At 37.0% G+C, this 15,135-nt stretch overlaps 1 protein-coding gene across 1 annotated transcript; it reads left to right on the top strand.

Annotated features, from left to right (window-relative positions):
• The first annotated feature begins 375 nt into the window (after window positions 1-375).
• LOC131784028 (UDP-glucuronic acid decarboxylase 1) lies at window positions 376-13,997 on the top strand. The gene is made up of 20 exons (XM_059100805.2): window positions 376-557; window positions 708-759; window positions 2,097-2,154; window positions 2,361-2,416; window positions 2,544-2,601; window positions 3,922-3,987; window positions 5,057-5,109; window positions 5,928-5,989; window positions 6,913-6,977; window positions 8,484-8,523; window positions 8,985-9,044; window positions 9,195-9,202; window positions 9,299-9,412; window positions 10,709-10,775; window positions 10,853-10,905; window positions 11,313-11,356; window positions 12,052-12,112; window positions 12,245-12,302; window positions 12,418-12,521; window positions 13,201-13,997. The coding sequence occupies exons 1-20, from the start codon at window positions 473-475 to the stop codon at window positions 13,288-13,290; spliced, it is 1,254 nt and encodes a 417-aa protein (XP_058956788.1). The 5' UTR covers window positions 376-472; the 3' UTR covers window positions 13,291-13,997.
• Window positions 13,998-15,135: the final 1,138 nt, after the last annotated feature.

Here is a 15,135-nt window from a genome sequence, read left to right as displayed (position 1 = left end):
TTTGATGAATCATACTTAGGTTGAAATTCGGTTGAAATAGGGGTTTCTTGAGCTCAATCGGTTTTTAAATCAGTGACACTAAACCAGGCTGAAAACATCTTGGTTTTATTTAAGAAATGGTGTCAGTTTGGAACTCAAGGACCCTTGACTAGTCAATCCGGCAAACATGGGTAAAATCTGTCAAGCGATGAATGATCAATGAATGGTCGCAGTTTGGTTTGGTCTCTAATTCACCCCTTGTTTCTTTCTTTCGGTGTTTTTGGTTGTTTATCTCTCGCTTCGTTTAGTTACGCGAGAATCAGCCCTCCGCCCTCCAACTCGATTGGTGTAGTTCCCAGTCCCCCTTTTGTTAAATCCCAACAGACTGGTAATAACTATTGACGACAAACGTTTCAATGATTCGGAAGTTCATTGAAAATTAATAATCGCTGAGAATGGAACGGGTAATACTGGAAAAAACATAAACTCAGAAATGGCTTATGGCATAGATGCGTTTTCTTTCCTCAACAGGAAGTTCAAAGTATTCATTTTGCTCATTTTTGGAACAATTTTAGTCGGTAAGTGAAGCGATTAAATCTGGAAACGTAAGTAGCCTGCCTTATCTTATGGTGATATTGAAAGGCACACGTGTAAAATGATTTGTCCGTCTTCTCTTGACTTCCACAAACATGCCAGGTGATGACTGTTTTTCTTATCTTCTTTCTTAGTAAGCTGGGCAACAGTGAATCGTAACAGAAGTGTTGTTGCAAATGAGGCAAGGTGAGCCTTAAGAGTGTTATGACATAGTGATTTGGTACCATGTAGGTATATTGCCTCCTGTGATCAACAGTTGATCGTGTTTCGATTCACGATACATGTCTAACCAAAGCTTTAATTTTAAGTTTAAACTTACAGATGGATATGAATGAGCGTTCACCTCATCAGATATTTGTGCTCTTTTGGTATTATTGTGGTAATCTGGCGCTTACACGAAAGGATGCTTTCTGTTGTTAATTTATGTTATCTTTCAAAGTTGTACTTGTTCCAGCTCATTGATCGGGTTATCTCTGGGCAGATTCAGTTAATTGTAGTTACAAATATATATAAGACTAGCAGGGTCTGTAACATAAATACGATTGTGTTTCTTGCTTTTTCATTCTTTTAGTTAAAACAGTACATGGAGGTAGCTTTCTTGCTTCGAGACATATTCTTTACTTTTTATTATTTTTTGACTGAATCCCTGATCCGCAAAAATTAGGTGAATATGTTATGAGATTGGGCTGCCTGACAAGATTCTTGGTCCATCAGGATTCTGCAGGGTGAAAAAAAGCTTACAGCTGTTTTTTTATATGTCAAATCTCTTCTTTCTTTTACAATTAACAAGAATGCATATGATGTGTGTAATACCCTATGGCCAGAGCTAGCACCACACCATAACTGAAAAATACAGTCCACTAATGTTATAGTTCATTTTTATTGCTAGTGACAAATTTTAAGGGTGAAAAATAGGTTGAAGAGTTAAAACTGAAGTCTTGGCACTTACATATAAACAATAGCCTCCATTTGGTGCAAAAATATGCACAGATATTTGTCCACAAGCATTATTTGTTCTAAGATGCGAATAGCTTTTGGAGAGAAAAGCTTGAGGAAAACTGTGAGCTTTAAGGAAAAGATTTTGTCCAAGGACAAACATATTTCCTCACTAGATGATTCAATTAGGTAATGCATTTAGGCCGATCATATGTGAGCAAAAGATATTTGTTGCATTGTAAATGTTGGTTTGTAGGCATAGGCTAGTGAAGGCAACTAGTCAGTATCCATCGCAATCTTTAATCTTTGTATGGTTCTTGAAATTAAGGACTACACTCTATAGAGTTTGAACTGGGAGTACAAATCATGCACTTTGGATGAGGTGTAAAGTATGTACTGCAGCCTAAGGGCTGAAGGTTCCACTTTTTCATCCAACCACAAACAAGTCCTCATACCTGGGATGTTCATCTTCCACTCAAAAGAAAACTCCTTTACATATATAGATATGCTTAATAAATATTAGCGATTATTTAAGGTACAAATTTTAAACATGAAGTCAAAATAATTTGTATTTCTTGCTCCACCAGGATATCCCAAAGAGTTCTTGAGGATTTGAAAGAAAATTTACAAAAATATAATATAGAGGTATGAGTTGTCTTGAACTGAGATAATTCTGGCCTTTGCTTTATAAGCTGGGAAGAAGACAATAAGTAAAAGCTGATTTATTATACAGCAGTAGCTTGCTTGTGAAAAACCTCTGGAGAAGTCTATCATGGAATGGTGCTAGATAGACTTGATATTTTATGATATAATAGTCATATTTTTTACTAATGGATATACCTTCTTTTCAGACATTTGATGAAAAATTGAAGCCACTTGAGTTAAGAATTACCAATTTGGAAAACAAGTATGTTACATTTGGTTTCAGTGCTATGAGTAGAAACAATGATGGCTTGTTTTACTGTTTGTATTAATAACTGTTAAATTTAATACTAGCATTGTTAAGAATAATCTTTTTCATTTCTTCTAAACAGGGAAAGAAAATATCCTCCAGTAAAATATTTATCTGAAAAAGATCGCAAGAGAATATTAGTAAGTCTTGTAATATTCTGTTTTGGTTGTAGACCAGACTATCATATCCTTTGAAATAGTTTTTACTTATAATAAACTGAGATGTTAGGAGCATCCTGATTGGTCAGAAACCTATCATTTATTTCACAGGTAAACCCACTGAAAATTTAGACATTATAAGTTTATTTTATATAAGCGATAGACTGCATTTTCTTCTGGTTTGCTGGCATAGTAACAACATAATAACTACAAAGGTTTGTAAATCACATGCTTACAGCTTGTATTTTGCGCATTAACCCTTTAACTCTCAAGATCTCATTGGTAATTCTCCTTACTATCTGCCAAATGATTCTCATTATGTTATTTGGAGAATTTGGTATTGTATCAATCAGTAATCCGATAATTGATATTTTTCTTTATTCTCATCACTTGTCTGCATGGTATTGTATAGAATGATATAGTAAGGAGAATTTCTGTCTTGGTCACTCATGGGAATTAAAGGGTTAAACTTTTATTGTGTTCTCCCAACCTCCTGTCTGGATTATTTTGCTAGTAAACTTTTAGAGAGTGTGGTTTATTGCTGAACCCTATACACCCTAAGATCAGTATGCATAGTCTCCATACCTTCTCTATACATTTCTTAAGGTTCTGAAAAGGAGAATTTGTTTAACAATCAAGAGTTTCTTTAGTTGTTGATCATATCCCTCATTCTCATGACCTTAATGTTTTATTCAGGGGTGATATTGTAAGGAGAAATTAGTTGCCAGTCACTTTAAGGGATTACAGGGTTAATTGAGCAATGAACTATCAAGTGAAGTCATATCTTTGCTGTAAACTACTGTAAACTGCAAAATAATGCAGCAACTTAAAGAGTTCAAAGTTCATGAACACACTGTTAAAATTGCTGAAGATGTTGAGAGTGGAGCTGAATAATTGGTATGTTAAAATTGAAATTACCCAAGTTAGAATAAACAATCTTCTGATTGTAAACTTATTTAGAAGGCTGTTTCTGTCTGATATAAATTTTTCTATCCATCCTGAAAGAGGGGTTTGCTTTTGCTATGTGAACTGTAAAAATGCATTGCAAATGATGAGTTATTAAGTAAACACACATTAAGTGTTATTCTATACAAGGTAGCTCTCAGCAACAATTTAAGACTACCCACATGTAATTTTAAGTTACAAAGTTAACCAATGGGTAGCATTTAGAGTCAAGAACAGCTTTAGTTCAGAAGAATGTAACATTTGCCTTGTTTGTACATGTTTATTGTAAATTGTAACATTGTCATTTAGGAAATCTATTCAGTTTTGATTTATGTAGTTTATGTTGGTTGTTGCTAGGTGACAGGTGGGGCAGGATTCGTTGGATCTCATCTGGTTGATGCTTTACTTATGGCTGGCCATGAGGTATGCTAATACTTAGTTATGAAATAAATACCTCTATCTAACTGAATTCTAGGTCTTTCTGGTACTTCAGTGTTTTTCTTTCCAAACAGAAAGGCTTCAATTCAGCTTGCAATTTTTGCACAGTCATTGGTGTATATATAAACAAAATTTAAAGGAAGTAAAAGATGAAAGAAATTTTAATTTTTTGTGGTGAAGTTAAGAACAAATGAGGATAAATAACAATGGATTTTAGCGAGAAGAGCAGCTTTTAAGTTAAGCAGGTTGTGCAACAAAGTACACCCCACTGAATTAAAATAATGACATAGGAATTAAATAGTTTGAAATTGATACAGGCAACCATGTGACATGACAAAATCCAAAATGACACTCAGCTGGAAATTCAAGAACCAATATTTTTTTTATTTGTTATCAAAATTCATATCCTTTGGTCCCAGCTGTCTCTATTTAAATTATATTTGATTTTGGAAAACATTTTCATAGGGTTAACTGCAACTTGTTCCTGAAGTGAATTTCTTATTTCATAAGTTAGACTTAGAAAATTGTTGTGAAATTTTATCTAGGCATTTTGTTGAGTTTGAGAAATATTAATTGACTGCAGCCTGCTGTGAGTGAGTTAGAGTAATACTAAGATCTCAATATGTTCCCCAAGTCATGTGACTCTGTCACCATCTACTATCATCTTGATTTAAAGTAAATAATATACAAAGTCTATATCAACTATTAATCCTAATGACCCAATTTATTTTGGATTAACTTCTTAGTACTAAATGGTGCCTTTTTGAGCTTGTCATAAAGGCATTACAGCCTTGTTTCTGAGTCTGCATTTTTATGACTAAGATCAAAAGGATTATAGATTGAGATGTGAAAATGATCAGTTTGGCAGTTTAAAGAAATGTTTCTTTCTCGATAAAATTCATTTCAAGCTAGGACATAAGTTTGGTCGGTATACCCCTTATATTACCCTTCTGATAATCCAGTTCTTTTCATTTTATATATTTTAGTGTTCAAGTTTTTAACAATCAGCTTCACCTACAGTGCATTATTTATATTGGTTTTTTGTTTATGGCAGGTCACTGTTGTAGATAATTTTTTCACAGGAAGAAAACGAAATATTGAGCATTGGTAAGAAGTCAAAATCAATTATTATCGATGAGATCTGGGAAATAAGTGGGACCAAACTTGAACCATTTTACTATCTTCTGGGTTATCATTGTCACCACAGGGGATATGTGAATCAGTCTTGCATCATTTTAGTATAGTAGTTGTTACAAAATTTAAGTTATGTTCATTTTTTTATTTTTGAGCCAGGCTCTGGAATTGTACCAAAGTCACTCTATAACTTAAAACCTGTTCCCCTCAAAAAAAGCCAAGGGAACTATTAATCCTATTTGGGGGCAAAGTTGCAAGAAAGCTTACTGGAAGAGATATAATGCAATTAAACATTACAAGCTGAAATGGTAACAGAGATAGAATTTGGTTGTACACCTCTTAAGTTCATTTTAGACTATTCGTCATTCATTCAGTGGCCTAGTCACCCAAGCTTGACGGACGCATTTAAGAAATTAAGAAATGTGAACTATAATAATGTTACTGATCTTATATCTGTCACCCAGGATCAGACAAAATTGTATCTACAATAGTTATAGAACTGTGTTATCTTCTCTAAAATGGTTTTTTGTTCTTATTTTAACAATGTTACAGTTATATTTCCAAAAATGACTTTCCTTCATCTCTTCTCAAATTTAAAAGAAAGTTAAAAAAAAAATGCCCTTAAATCCTAGCTCACAGCCTGAAATTATGATCGGTAGTTAATTATGTGTTGCAGATGGTTTTGCCTATATCAACTATGCTATTTAATAACTTTGGAGTAATTTTTCCAACTGAAGATAACTTTAAATGTATAAGTAATATTTTCACATGAACTTTATTTCGTCTTGCAGGATTGGACATGAAAATTTTGAACTCTTAAATCACGATATTGTGGAACCAGTTTTATTAGAAGGTAAGTTAGTCAGAAATCTGTCACAAACTACTTTGAACTGATTCCTGAGGTTAGCTTGGGATTTATTGATTATTTTTGCTCAGTAATTGTAAGCCATAACAAGATAACTCCTAAGAACATCTTCAGTTGCCAACTTAGAATATGAGTTTAAGCAAGAATTACATATACTGATTGGAAGACCATTATCAAACATAACATGGGTAGTAGAGTGGAGCTAATGAGGAGAGCTAGCCGAGAAGGTGTGAAACAATCTAATTATTGTGATAGTGTGGTCTAATTATCTGGGTGAGTGTAGTTCTGAGAAGGACTGTTGTCAGAAGTGATGACTGATGTTTTGACAACCTGAGTGGAAGCCATCATCAGAGTCAGGTGAAAAGCTGTTTTCAGTCAAATTTACCATTTCTGCACATGTTACCTCCAGGTTCAAGCCATTTAGTGTAGGTTAACAAGAAAGAAAACAAATAAGAAAAATAAGAATGTGGGATAAAGTTAAGAAAAAGGTTAACTGCCATTACTGACAGTAAAATAAAACAAATTCTTTAGCATAACCGTGATAGGAAGTGAGAATGTACCAAAAACTTAATGAGCCAGTCAGAGTAGCAGGATACGTTGTGTAAGAGGTCATCACCAATCCCATCACATTACTTTTGGCCATTTTACTTCCAGAAGTGATCATTTGATAAATTCCCTTTTCAGTTTTAACACGCTGTCAAGCAGAAAGATAGTGAGAACTAAGAGAGTGATCATACCAGGGGATATTGTCTTGAAATTCTCAAGAATGGCCCAAAAAGAAATTTATAGGCACCAGTTAGGAGAATTTTCTTTTGATCCCAGAAGTGACGTGGTAAATGGGTTTATTGTAACATTCAATTTTAGAGTAAAAACTGAGGCTAAACATGCACAAATATTTTCTTTTCATGCAGTTGACCAGATTTATCATCTGGCATCACCAGCATCACCTCCTAACTATATGTACAATCCCATTAAGGTAAGAGCTGCTTCTTTAAATTTGTAAGTCCTCTAAACTCTTACATCTCACAGTTTTTGCCTGTTACCATGGTGTGAATTATTTAGTCTATGCTATGGTGGAGCCAATTCACATTCAAGCTTTGCATTTAAGGTCAACTGCATCAACTTTCATTCTAGCACACTTCACAAATTTCTCTATGATGTTAGTTTTACCTGCTCAGTGTCTGGCAAGTTTGCATCACCAAAGATTTTGAAATTTATTAGATCATATACATGATTCAAGGAACAGATGATTTTGTTCAAGGAGGTGAGGGTGGGAGGAGCTACACAATCCCCCTTCTCACCCCAGGGTATCTTTTACATCCCCCTTCTCACCCTGGAGTATCTTTTTACATCTCCCTTCTCACCCCAAGGTATCTTTTACATCCCCCTTCTCATCCCAGGGTATCTTTTACATTCCCCTTCTCATCCCAGGGTATCTTTTACATTCCCCTTCTCGTCCAAAGATGTCATTTACATCCCCCTCCTCACCCTAGCATGTCTTTTACATCCCCCTTCTCACTCCAGGGTATCTTTACATCCCTTTTCTCACTCTACATCCCCCTTCTTGCCCCCATGTATCTTTTGCATTCCCCTTCTTGCCCCTATGTATCTTTTACATCCCCCTTCTTGCCCCCATGTATCTTTTGCATTCCCCTTCTTGCCCCTATGTATCTTTTACATCCCCCTTCTTGCCCCTACATATCTTTTACATCCCCCTTCTTGCCCCTACGTATCTTTTACATCCCCCTTCTCACGACGCATTAAATCAAGCCAACTTGGAGATGCTCTCCCAATGCAGGCAGTCTATCACAACTAAGCTTTTTGATTCCATCACCTGTAACTCAGACCATAAACTGTATAAGCTCCTGCCTCCTCAGAACAACTGTGAACTCAATTTGAGAAGAAAGAGGAAATTTAATGTTCCTCTGGCTAAGACGAAGAGACTCATGATTACATTCATATAAAGTAATTGTAGTTAATCTGTGTACATTTTTCTTATACTTTTCTCATACTTTTATTTTACAATTGTAACGATTTATCTAATTCAGCTTTTTCTGCGATTTTAACCAGAATAAACTATCTACTTCTAGTCACCCCAAGGTATCTTTTACATCCCCCTTCTCACCCCAAGGTATCTTTTACATCCCCCTTCTCACCCCAAGGTATCTTTTACATCCCCCTTCTCACCCCAAGGTATCTTTTACATCCCCCTTCTCACCCCAAGGTATCTTTTACATCCCCCTTCTCACCCCAAGGTATCTTTTACATTCCCCTTCTCACCCCAAGGTATCTTTTACATTCCCCTTCTCACCCCAAGGTATCTTTTACATCCCCCTTCTCACCCCAAGGTATCTTTTACATCCCCCTTCTCACCCCAGTACATCTCTTACATCCCTGTCCTCATCCATAAACACACACACAAACAGACATATTTCTAGAAGGCTTTCCACTGATAGCAGCTTGGTTTGCATTTTTATTACAGACAATAAAGACAAATACCTTGGGAACTCTTAATATGCTTGGTAAGGTTTATGATAATCAAAATCATTTGCAGGAATACATTACTACAAACATGGTTTAGTTTGCATATTTAGTGTAAACAGCCATAACAAATGTATTGGTATTTCTTTCTCTACATAACAGATATTTAAAATTATGATTTTTTGACTCTTACTTTTGGTTTTGCAGGAAGTTTTCAAAAATTTAGTGATATGGAAGTGAAGGCCTCTGTGGCCGTCTTGCAATTGGCCAGGAATCAAAATTGATCCTTACTCATAAAGTGTATCCCCCTGTTTGATTGGACATACTGCTGACAATCCAATGAAATTGGCCAATGTACAAATTAGTACTTCAGAATAAGTCAAAAATGCCTTTTTGTACCTCTCCAATTACCTATTGGGAAAAAAATAACATGTCTTTGGACAGGAAAAATTACAGTCTAGTATGTTTGTATCATAAACAGACTTGTTGTTTTCTTTGAAAGGTCTGGCTAAGAGAGTACATGCAAGGCTTTTATTGGCTTCAACATCAGAGGTGTACGGAGGTAAAGAACGCTTTTCTTGAATCTGATAAGTCGATACTCTATGCCCATACTCAAATTTATTTTATTGAGAGTCATTTTAAACCTTTAACATCTGGCTAACGATTTAATTTTATTTTGTTTTTCATGTTTCGTCTCTTGTTTGGTTTCTAGATCCAGAGGTATGTCACAGGTGTTTTTTTTTTTACAAAATTTCTGTTCACAAAGTTTTCATCACAACTCACGATCTTTTGCTTTCTTCCCTGTGTTTACTAAAGGAACATCCCCAGCGAGAGGAGTACTGGGGCCATGTCAATCCGATTGGACCTCGAGCGTGTTACGACGAAGGCAAACGTGTTGCTGAGACAATGTGTTATGCATACGCCAAACAGGTACACTCTTAACCCTTTATACCCTAACATCAGTATGCATATTCTCCATACTGTTCTCCGTACTTTTCCGAAGAGGCTGACAAGGAGAATTTGTTTCACAATCAAGAGCTGCTTTGGTTGGTGATCATCTCCTTTATTCTCGTGGCTTTCATGTTTGATTCAGGGGTGATATGGTAAGGAGAAATTAGATGCTAGTCTCTGTCAGGGGTTAAAGGGTTAATAGAGCAATTTTCAATTTAGCGTCGAAAATAATCCGGGATTGCTTTGGTTTTACTTAACTTTGCTCTGTGATTGGTCCAGAAAATTCGCGCCACTTTCTGAACCAATCAGATTCAAAACTAAAATCAATCGCGACTTGGTCACTCTTGTTTTCCCGCGCTTCTGTCAGGTGTTTGTTGGATTCTAATTGGCTCCTTGCAATCTTTTCCCCATTTCTGACTGGCTGTTGTGATTACTTTGGTTTCATTTTACCACACTCTGGAAATGCGCGTTATAGATACTGACATAATATGTTGACACTGGGATTACAGGATGTCAAATTACTTCGAGAGGATATCCTGGTCAAAGTGATCCGATTGTCAAAACAAATCCCAGCGTCTCATTTTCTCCCTGCAAATATTCACTTCTTGGCACGAATTCGGTCAAGGAGGCAGATGTTCATAAAAGCTCTCTATCCCACATGAAGCGTAGGAATTGTTGCTCTGACTAATTTCTTCGTCGTTTTGCAGTTACTCGTGGCTTATTATGTCCCGAACATGCACCTGCATTGTGCAAAATTTGTAAGGCATAAACTTGTAGTTGTGTGTGGAAAATAATCCGATGTTAAAATGGTTTTAATATACTACGCTCTGCGTTGGTTAAAAAAAACAAATTCCCTTTCAACCAGTCAGCTGCAAAAGGAAAACAAAAACACGAGTAGTGATATTCCCGCGCTACAGACCATCTACTCATATTTACTTAGATTTCTCATTTTTTTCTTGAAATTTTTCCCGCTTTGGTGTGAAGGACTTAATTGTTTACTTTGGTTTTAATACTGATTCTAAATCAATATGTGCTCTAATATGAAAATGGTTAAACGTACTAAGGAGTGAAAGCAAATGCTGCCTGTTGGCCTATTGGTTAACAACAACACGGGGTCAAAAATTGTAGATATTTGTAAACATTCACTGACTGGCACTAGTCAGACAGCTTTTTCGTTAGTTTTTCTGGGTTGATTAAAAGTGAAATAAAACTCCTTATTGGCCGGAAGAGAGAGTCAATTAATTTGTTTTTCTTTTTTTGTTATTTTTGTTTAAGGACCATGTTGAAGTACGTGTGGCCAGAATATTCAACACATTTGGACCCAGAATGCACATGAATGACGGTAAGTCACGGTGATGGTTCTTGCTCATAACAAAATGTAGACACAAGATCAATTTGATGCGTTTTCCTTCAAAACAGGTCGTGTTGTTAGTAACTTCATCATGCAAGCTTTAGAAGGGAAGCCACTAACGGTAAGAAAATCATGATATAAGTGATTTAGTTTCTTGGGAAATAGTAAATAATCGTTGTCCAGAGCTGCATGCAGATAGACTTAATGGTGATGGGTGTCGCTTTTAAGGAAACTGAACTCTTTGGGCCGGTTATCATAACAAATTTTAGCCGTTGTTTAACAAAACCGCGTTCTAAGCCATCTTCAATTTAGCTGAACCTTTTATCTGAACATTTAATTTCGTGAACAGTGTCAGGAGGACCGGAAGCTAACAGAGGAAGGACACTGATTTATTTAATGAAATCAACCCTCTTCTAGAGAATACCTAAGGCCCACTGCTGGCATAAAACCGCGTTTTGGGTTAGACATCGTGTAAATAACCAGCCCTTTGTGTTCATTGCTGAACTTTCTCTATTTTCCATCAACCAGGTTTACGGAAGTGGAAAGCAAACAAGGTCGTTTCAGTATATCAGGTTGGTAAAGTGCCTTGTGAGGTAAACATCTTGTCTGCACAAGTAACAGTAAAAGTGGTTCACATTTATTACGGTACTACCCGCGGAGCAGGCACGCCGAATTTAGGCGGACGTGCATCGCAGATCTCTTCATAAGGGCGGAGATATCTTTGCTCGTATGCCCTTTTAAAAAACCACCGACGCTTATCCGTGTCCTCGCCTTGGAGACCAATTTTGTTACACCAAAAATTATAACGTTGACGACTTAATGATACAAGTCAAATTTACGCTGACTTCGGAAAGTTCTCCAGCTTACGCTTGCTGATTCATTCCTAGCGTCTAATTGAGAAGTTTGAGCTATTTCGTTGTTTGGGGACACATCCTCGATTCAGTAACTGTGTTAAATGATAAAAACTTCTTCTGAGGTGACCGTGTCTTGTGTAAAGACTGGTGGCTCCCATAACATTTAAATTTCCCGCCTTTTACTCGTAAAATTTTCTAAGCTTAGGCTGAATTAGTTTGTGTTGGTGAATGAATTAGTTTGGCTCACGAGAAATAAGCTTCTAACTTAGGGCGTCCCAAATTTTTCAGTAGAGAGGGACATCTATTTGTAAGGTTTAACTATCTCACTTATTTGAGCGATTTTGCACTGTTTCAATTGTAAGTCAATAACCATGATGATATCAAAATGTCTTTGTTCCATTATTATTTCTCAGTGATTTGGTCAATGGATTAATTCTTCTGATGAACAGTGATTTCTCCCAACCAGTCAACATAGTAAGTTATTGAACATGATTTCAGTGTATACAGGAAGGTTTATTCTTGGAATCCCCAAAATATTTAGATGTTTTTACAAATTACTTGCCAGCAGGCTTTCTCAGTACTTAGAGTCCCACCTTTGATTTGCAGGGAAATCCAGTGGAGTACACAATAATGGAGTTTGCGGAAATGATCAGTGCAACCGTTGGTAAGTAGAAGATGACTCTGGTATGAAGAATTTACGTCATCCCCCATTTACACCATGTCGATTCAAACATGATTGAGGAGGTGAAAAACAGATAATTACATGTAAAATTTCTCAGGTGGCAAAACAATGATCTCGAACGTTGCAAAGATGGAAGACGATCCTCAGAGACGTAAACCAGATATATCTCGCGCCAGGAAATACCTTGGCTGGGAGCCAAAGGTATGATTAATCAACATTCATAATCTTATTTAGGAAAAGCAGTCAAATAAGGAGTTAAGTGAGTTGAGCGGAAATAAGAGATTCGGAACTTCAGTCACAGCATGTTTTCAGATTTTTTTAAGATTCCTTTTTTCAGTTTTGCATAGAACAAGAACAAACGCGATTTTTTACGCGTTTTTACGTTTTGTACGCGTATGTGTACTCTATGAAACCTTGCTTTCCTTATTTACGCTCTACATCGTTGCAAATTTCGAAGTGGCGTCGACCACGGTTTTCGCGCCAAACCGCCTCTCAGAAGAGGGGTGCAAAATCGTGACGTGGGCCTACGTTAACGTCCTCTAAGAAACAGGTTGCCCCTTAGACGCTCTGGTACACGAGGACGTTGCCTGTATTTTCTACAACTCCCACTTCTACACATAGTCGAAGAGTTCTAAAACGTGATGTGCCATGAACTGTGATAAGAGGTAAACAAAAGTAAAGAAGGAATAACTGAGGAGAATGGGTCAAACAGAAAATGCAAAATCATTTTAACGCGGTTGCAAGAAAAAGCTTTTCCATTTACTTTCTGTTGTAAGGTTTTAACTGAAAGTGTTTTACAAATGCTTCAATGAGAAATATTTAAGATAAAAATTTGAAAAACTGATAGTTAAGATATTTTTTTCCTACTTTCTCTCGACAGGTGCCTTTGCTAGTCGGCCTCAATCGAACAATTGCATATTTTAAAAAAGAGCTGGACAAATCCAAGAAATCCAAGTTAATAGACCTGTAGCGACTCAAGAAGATTTTGTGTATCATTAACGCAAAAGGAGTGTCTTGCTATTGAATTCAGCCCAGAAATAAGCCAACTACGACGTGATAAGAAAGTTAACCACGCAAAGAGAGACTTTCATTAGTTCAGCCGACACACTTTTTTGAAGGACAGCTCAAATTGTAGGAGGAGCATTTTACGAATTTTTGTTTGACAACATCACATAGAACAAATGATGAAACAGTAACCTCTAGGCCTTGTGATTTACAAATCAAAACACTAAATAGAGGAAGATACGAAAAACGCATGCGCTTTTTGGTTTTGAAAGAATGAATGAAAAAGTTTGCTTTCGTATTTGTTTTGTACATCATACATGAATTTTCATTATTTATTAATTTATTTAATAGTTTTTTAAATTTTACAAGTGATCTTAAGTTGGCTTGGTGTAGCTCTGAGTAGCTTCGTTTTCTTTTCAGTAATAGTTTAAACCAGTCTCCTTCACAGCCGTTTTTTAGACTATTTTGAACTCTCACCATCCACACAACTGAGAACATTTTCCTGTGCTTAACGTGCACTACATGTTTCTGGGTTCCAATTTTCTACACCGGTTTCCTTTTGTTTTTCGATTCGTTGTGGAATCTGTACTATAATCAATTCGTAAAGCTGCGCCCAGGTCGCCGCTGTTTTTTTGTAACCTGAAAACTATAAAATAAATTCGTATGTCGTAAAGGTTCGGTGCCGAATCCTAAAACCTTGCCAGAAGAGTGGCCATTTAGTTTCTAGACATGACCTCATCTACGCGCGACCACTATAACAGTAAGTCGACACCTGTTAGCTCTGCCAGCGCTTAAGGGAAAGCGAACTGATATTCTGGCCCCGTTTGATAGAGGGGTGATTACGCCATCCATTGGATGAATCTCTATATGGTAATGGTACAGTGCGTTTTGCTAACACTGATATGCTGGTTAGCGATTTTGTCTGTTGGACAGCGTTATCCGCCCTTTGAAGAGCTGGGTCCTGATTAGTAACCTGAATGGTAAATCTGTCTTGCCTGCATTGGTTTGCCTCTTACCCAGACGACTCTCTTCTGAGAACCTACAGGCACGCAAAGGAGGTAGGGCATGGTCTCTTGCGCTTCAGGTTGTCTCAGTCAGTCGCGCTTGTCTGCGAGTGTTTGTTAGCGTTCTAAGAGGACGCCAGCTAGTTAACATCAACGTTCAAAACTTCATAACAACATTGATCTACAAGAGAAAACTTCTGTAATGACATAGGCAGCAGTCCCCAGCCATAGCAACCTTATGTCGCGACGACGGTCAAAACAACGTTATACACCACAAGTTTGCCGTTATTAGTGCTAGTCACGTGATAGACCCTCGAAGGATTTCGGGAACGTACGTCTTTCTGGACTTAGTAGGCTTGGTCGATAGAGCAAATATATATTTAAGGGTTGGTTTGATATGACGACTGTGTGCAACCTACTATGTCAATTGACGACGGAGGCTGAGGAAGTCATACTCGATGAGCTTTGGGTTGTAAAGTATTGCTAAGAGAATATCAAGTGATTACTTCTTATCTTTGGTTTTCTGCGTCTTCTGAAATTTGCAAGCCCTTAGCGATGTTCGAGAAATTCAACCGCGGCCTGGTTTTCGAACCTAGCTTTTTTGATCGCATTTCGTAAAATCGAATCCAAAATAAAACGGGCTACTGAGAGCAATAATAATTGAGGAACCAGTGGGAACACAACTGGAAAAAGTGAACGCATCAAGGCCCACTTTAAGACCCTGGATTGTTGAAGAAGGGCGCGCACTTCCTTACTGGATCACGCAACAGGTGACTTGACAATCGCCACCATCTCGACCAATCAGG

Source organism: Pocillopora verrucosa, chromosome 6 (genome assembly GCF_036669915.1).
Source record: "Pocillopora verrucosa isolate sample1 chromosome 6, ASM3666991v2, whole genome shotgun sequence".
Taxonomy (NCBI): Eukaryota; Metazoa; Cnidaria; class Anthozoa; order Scleractinia; family Pocilloporidae; genus Pocillopora; species Pocillopora verrucosa.
The sequence above is the reverse complement of the archived record's forward strand: the minus strand, read 5'-3'. Positions and strand labels throughout refer to the sequence as shown.

Bases quoted from the DNA above. Each gene is read 5' to 3' on its own strand.
- LOC131784028 (XM_059100805.2), top strand. From the start codon at position 473: ATGGCTTATGGCATAGATGCGTTTTCTTTCCTCAACAGGAAGTTCAAA. The intron at 2,602-3,921 runs GTAAGTCTTGTA...GGTTGTTGCTAG, and splicing joins AAGATCGCAAGAGAATATTA to GTGACAGGTGGGGCAGGATT. The intron at 5,990-6,912 runs GTAAGTTAGTCA...CTTTTCATGCAG, and splicing joins GGAACCAGTTTTATTAGAAG to TTGACCAGATTTATCATCTG.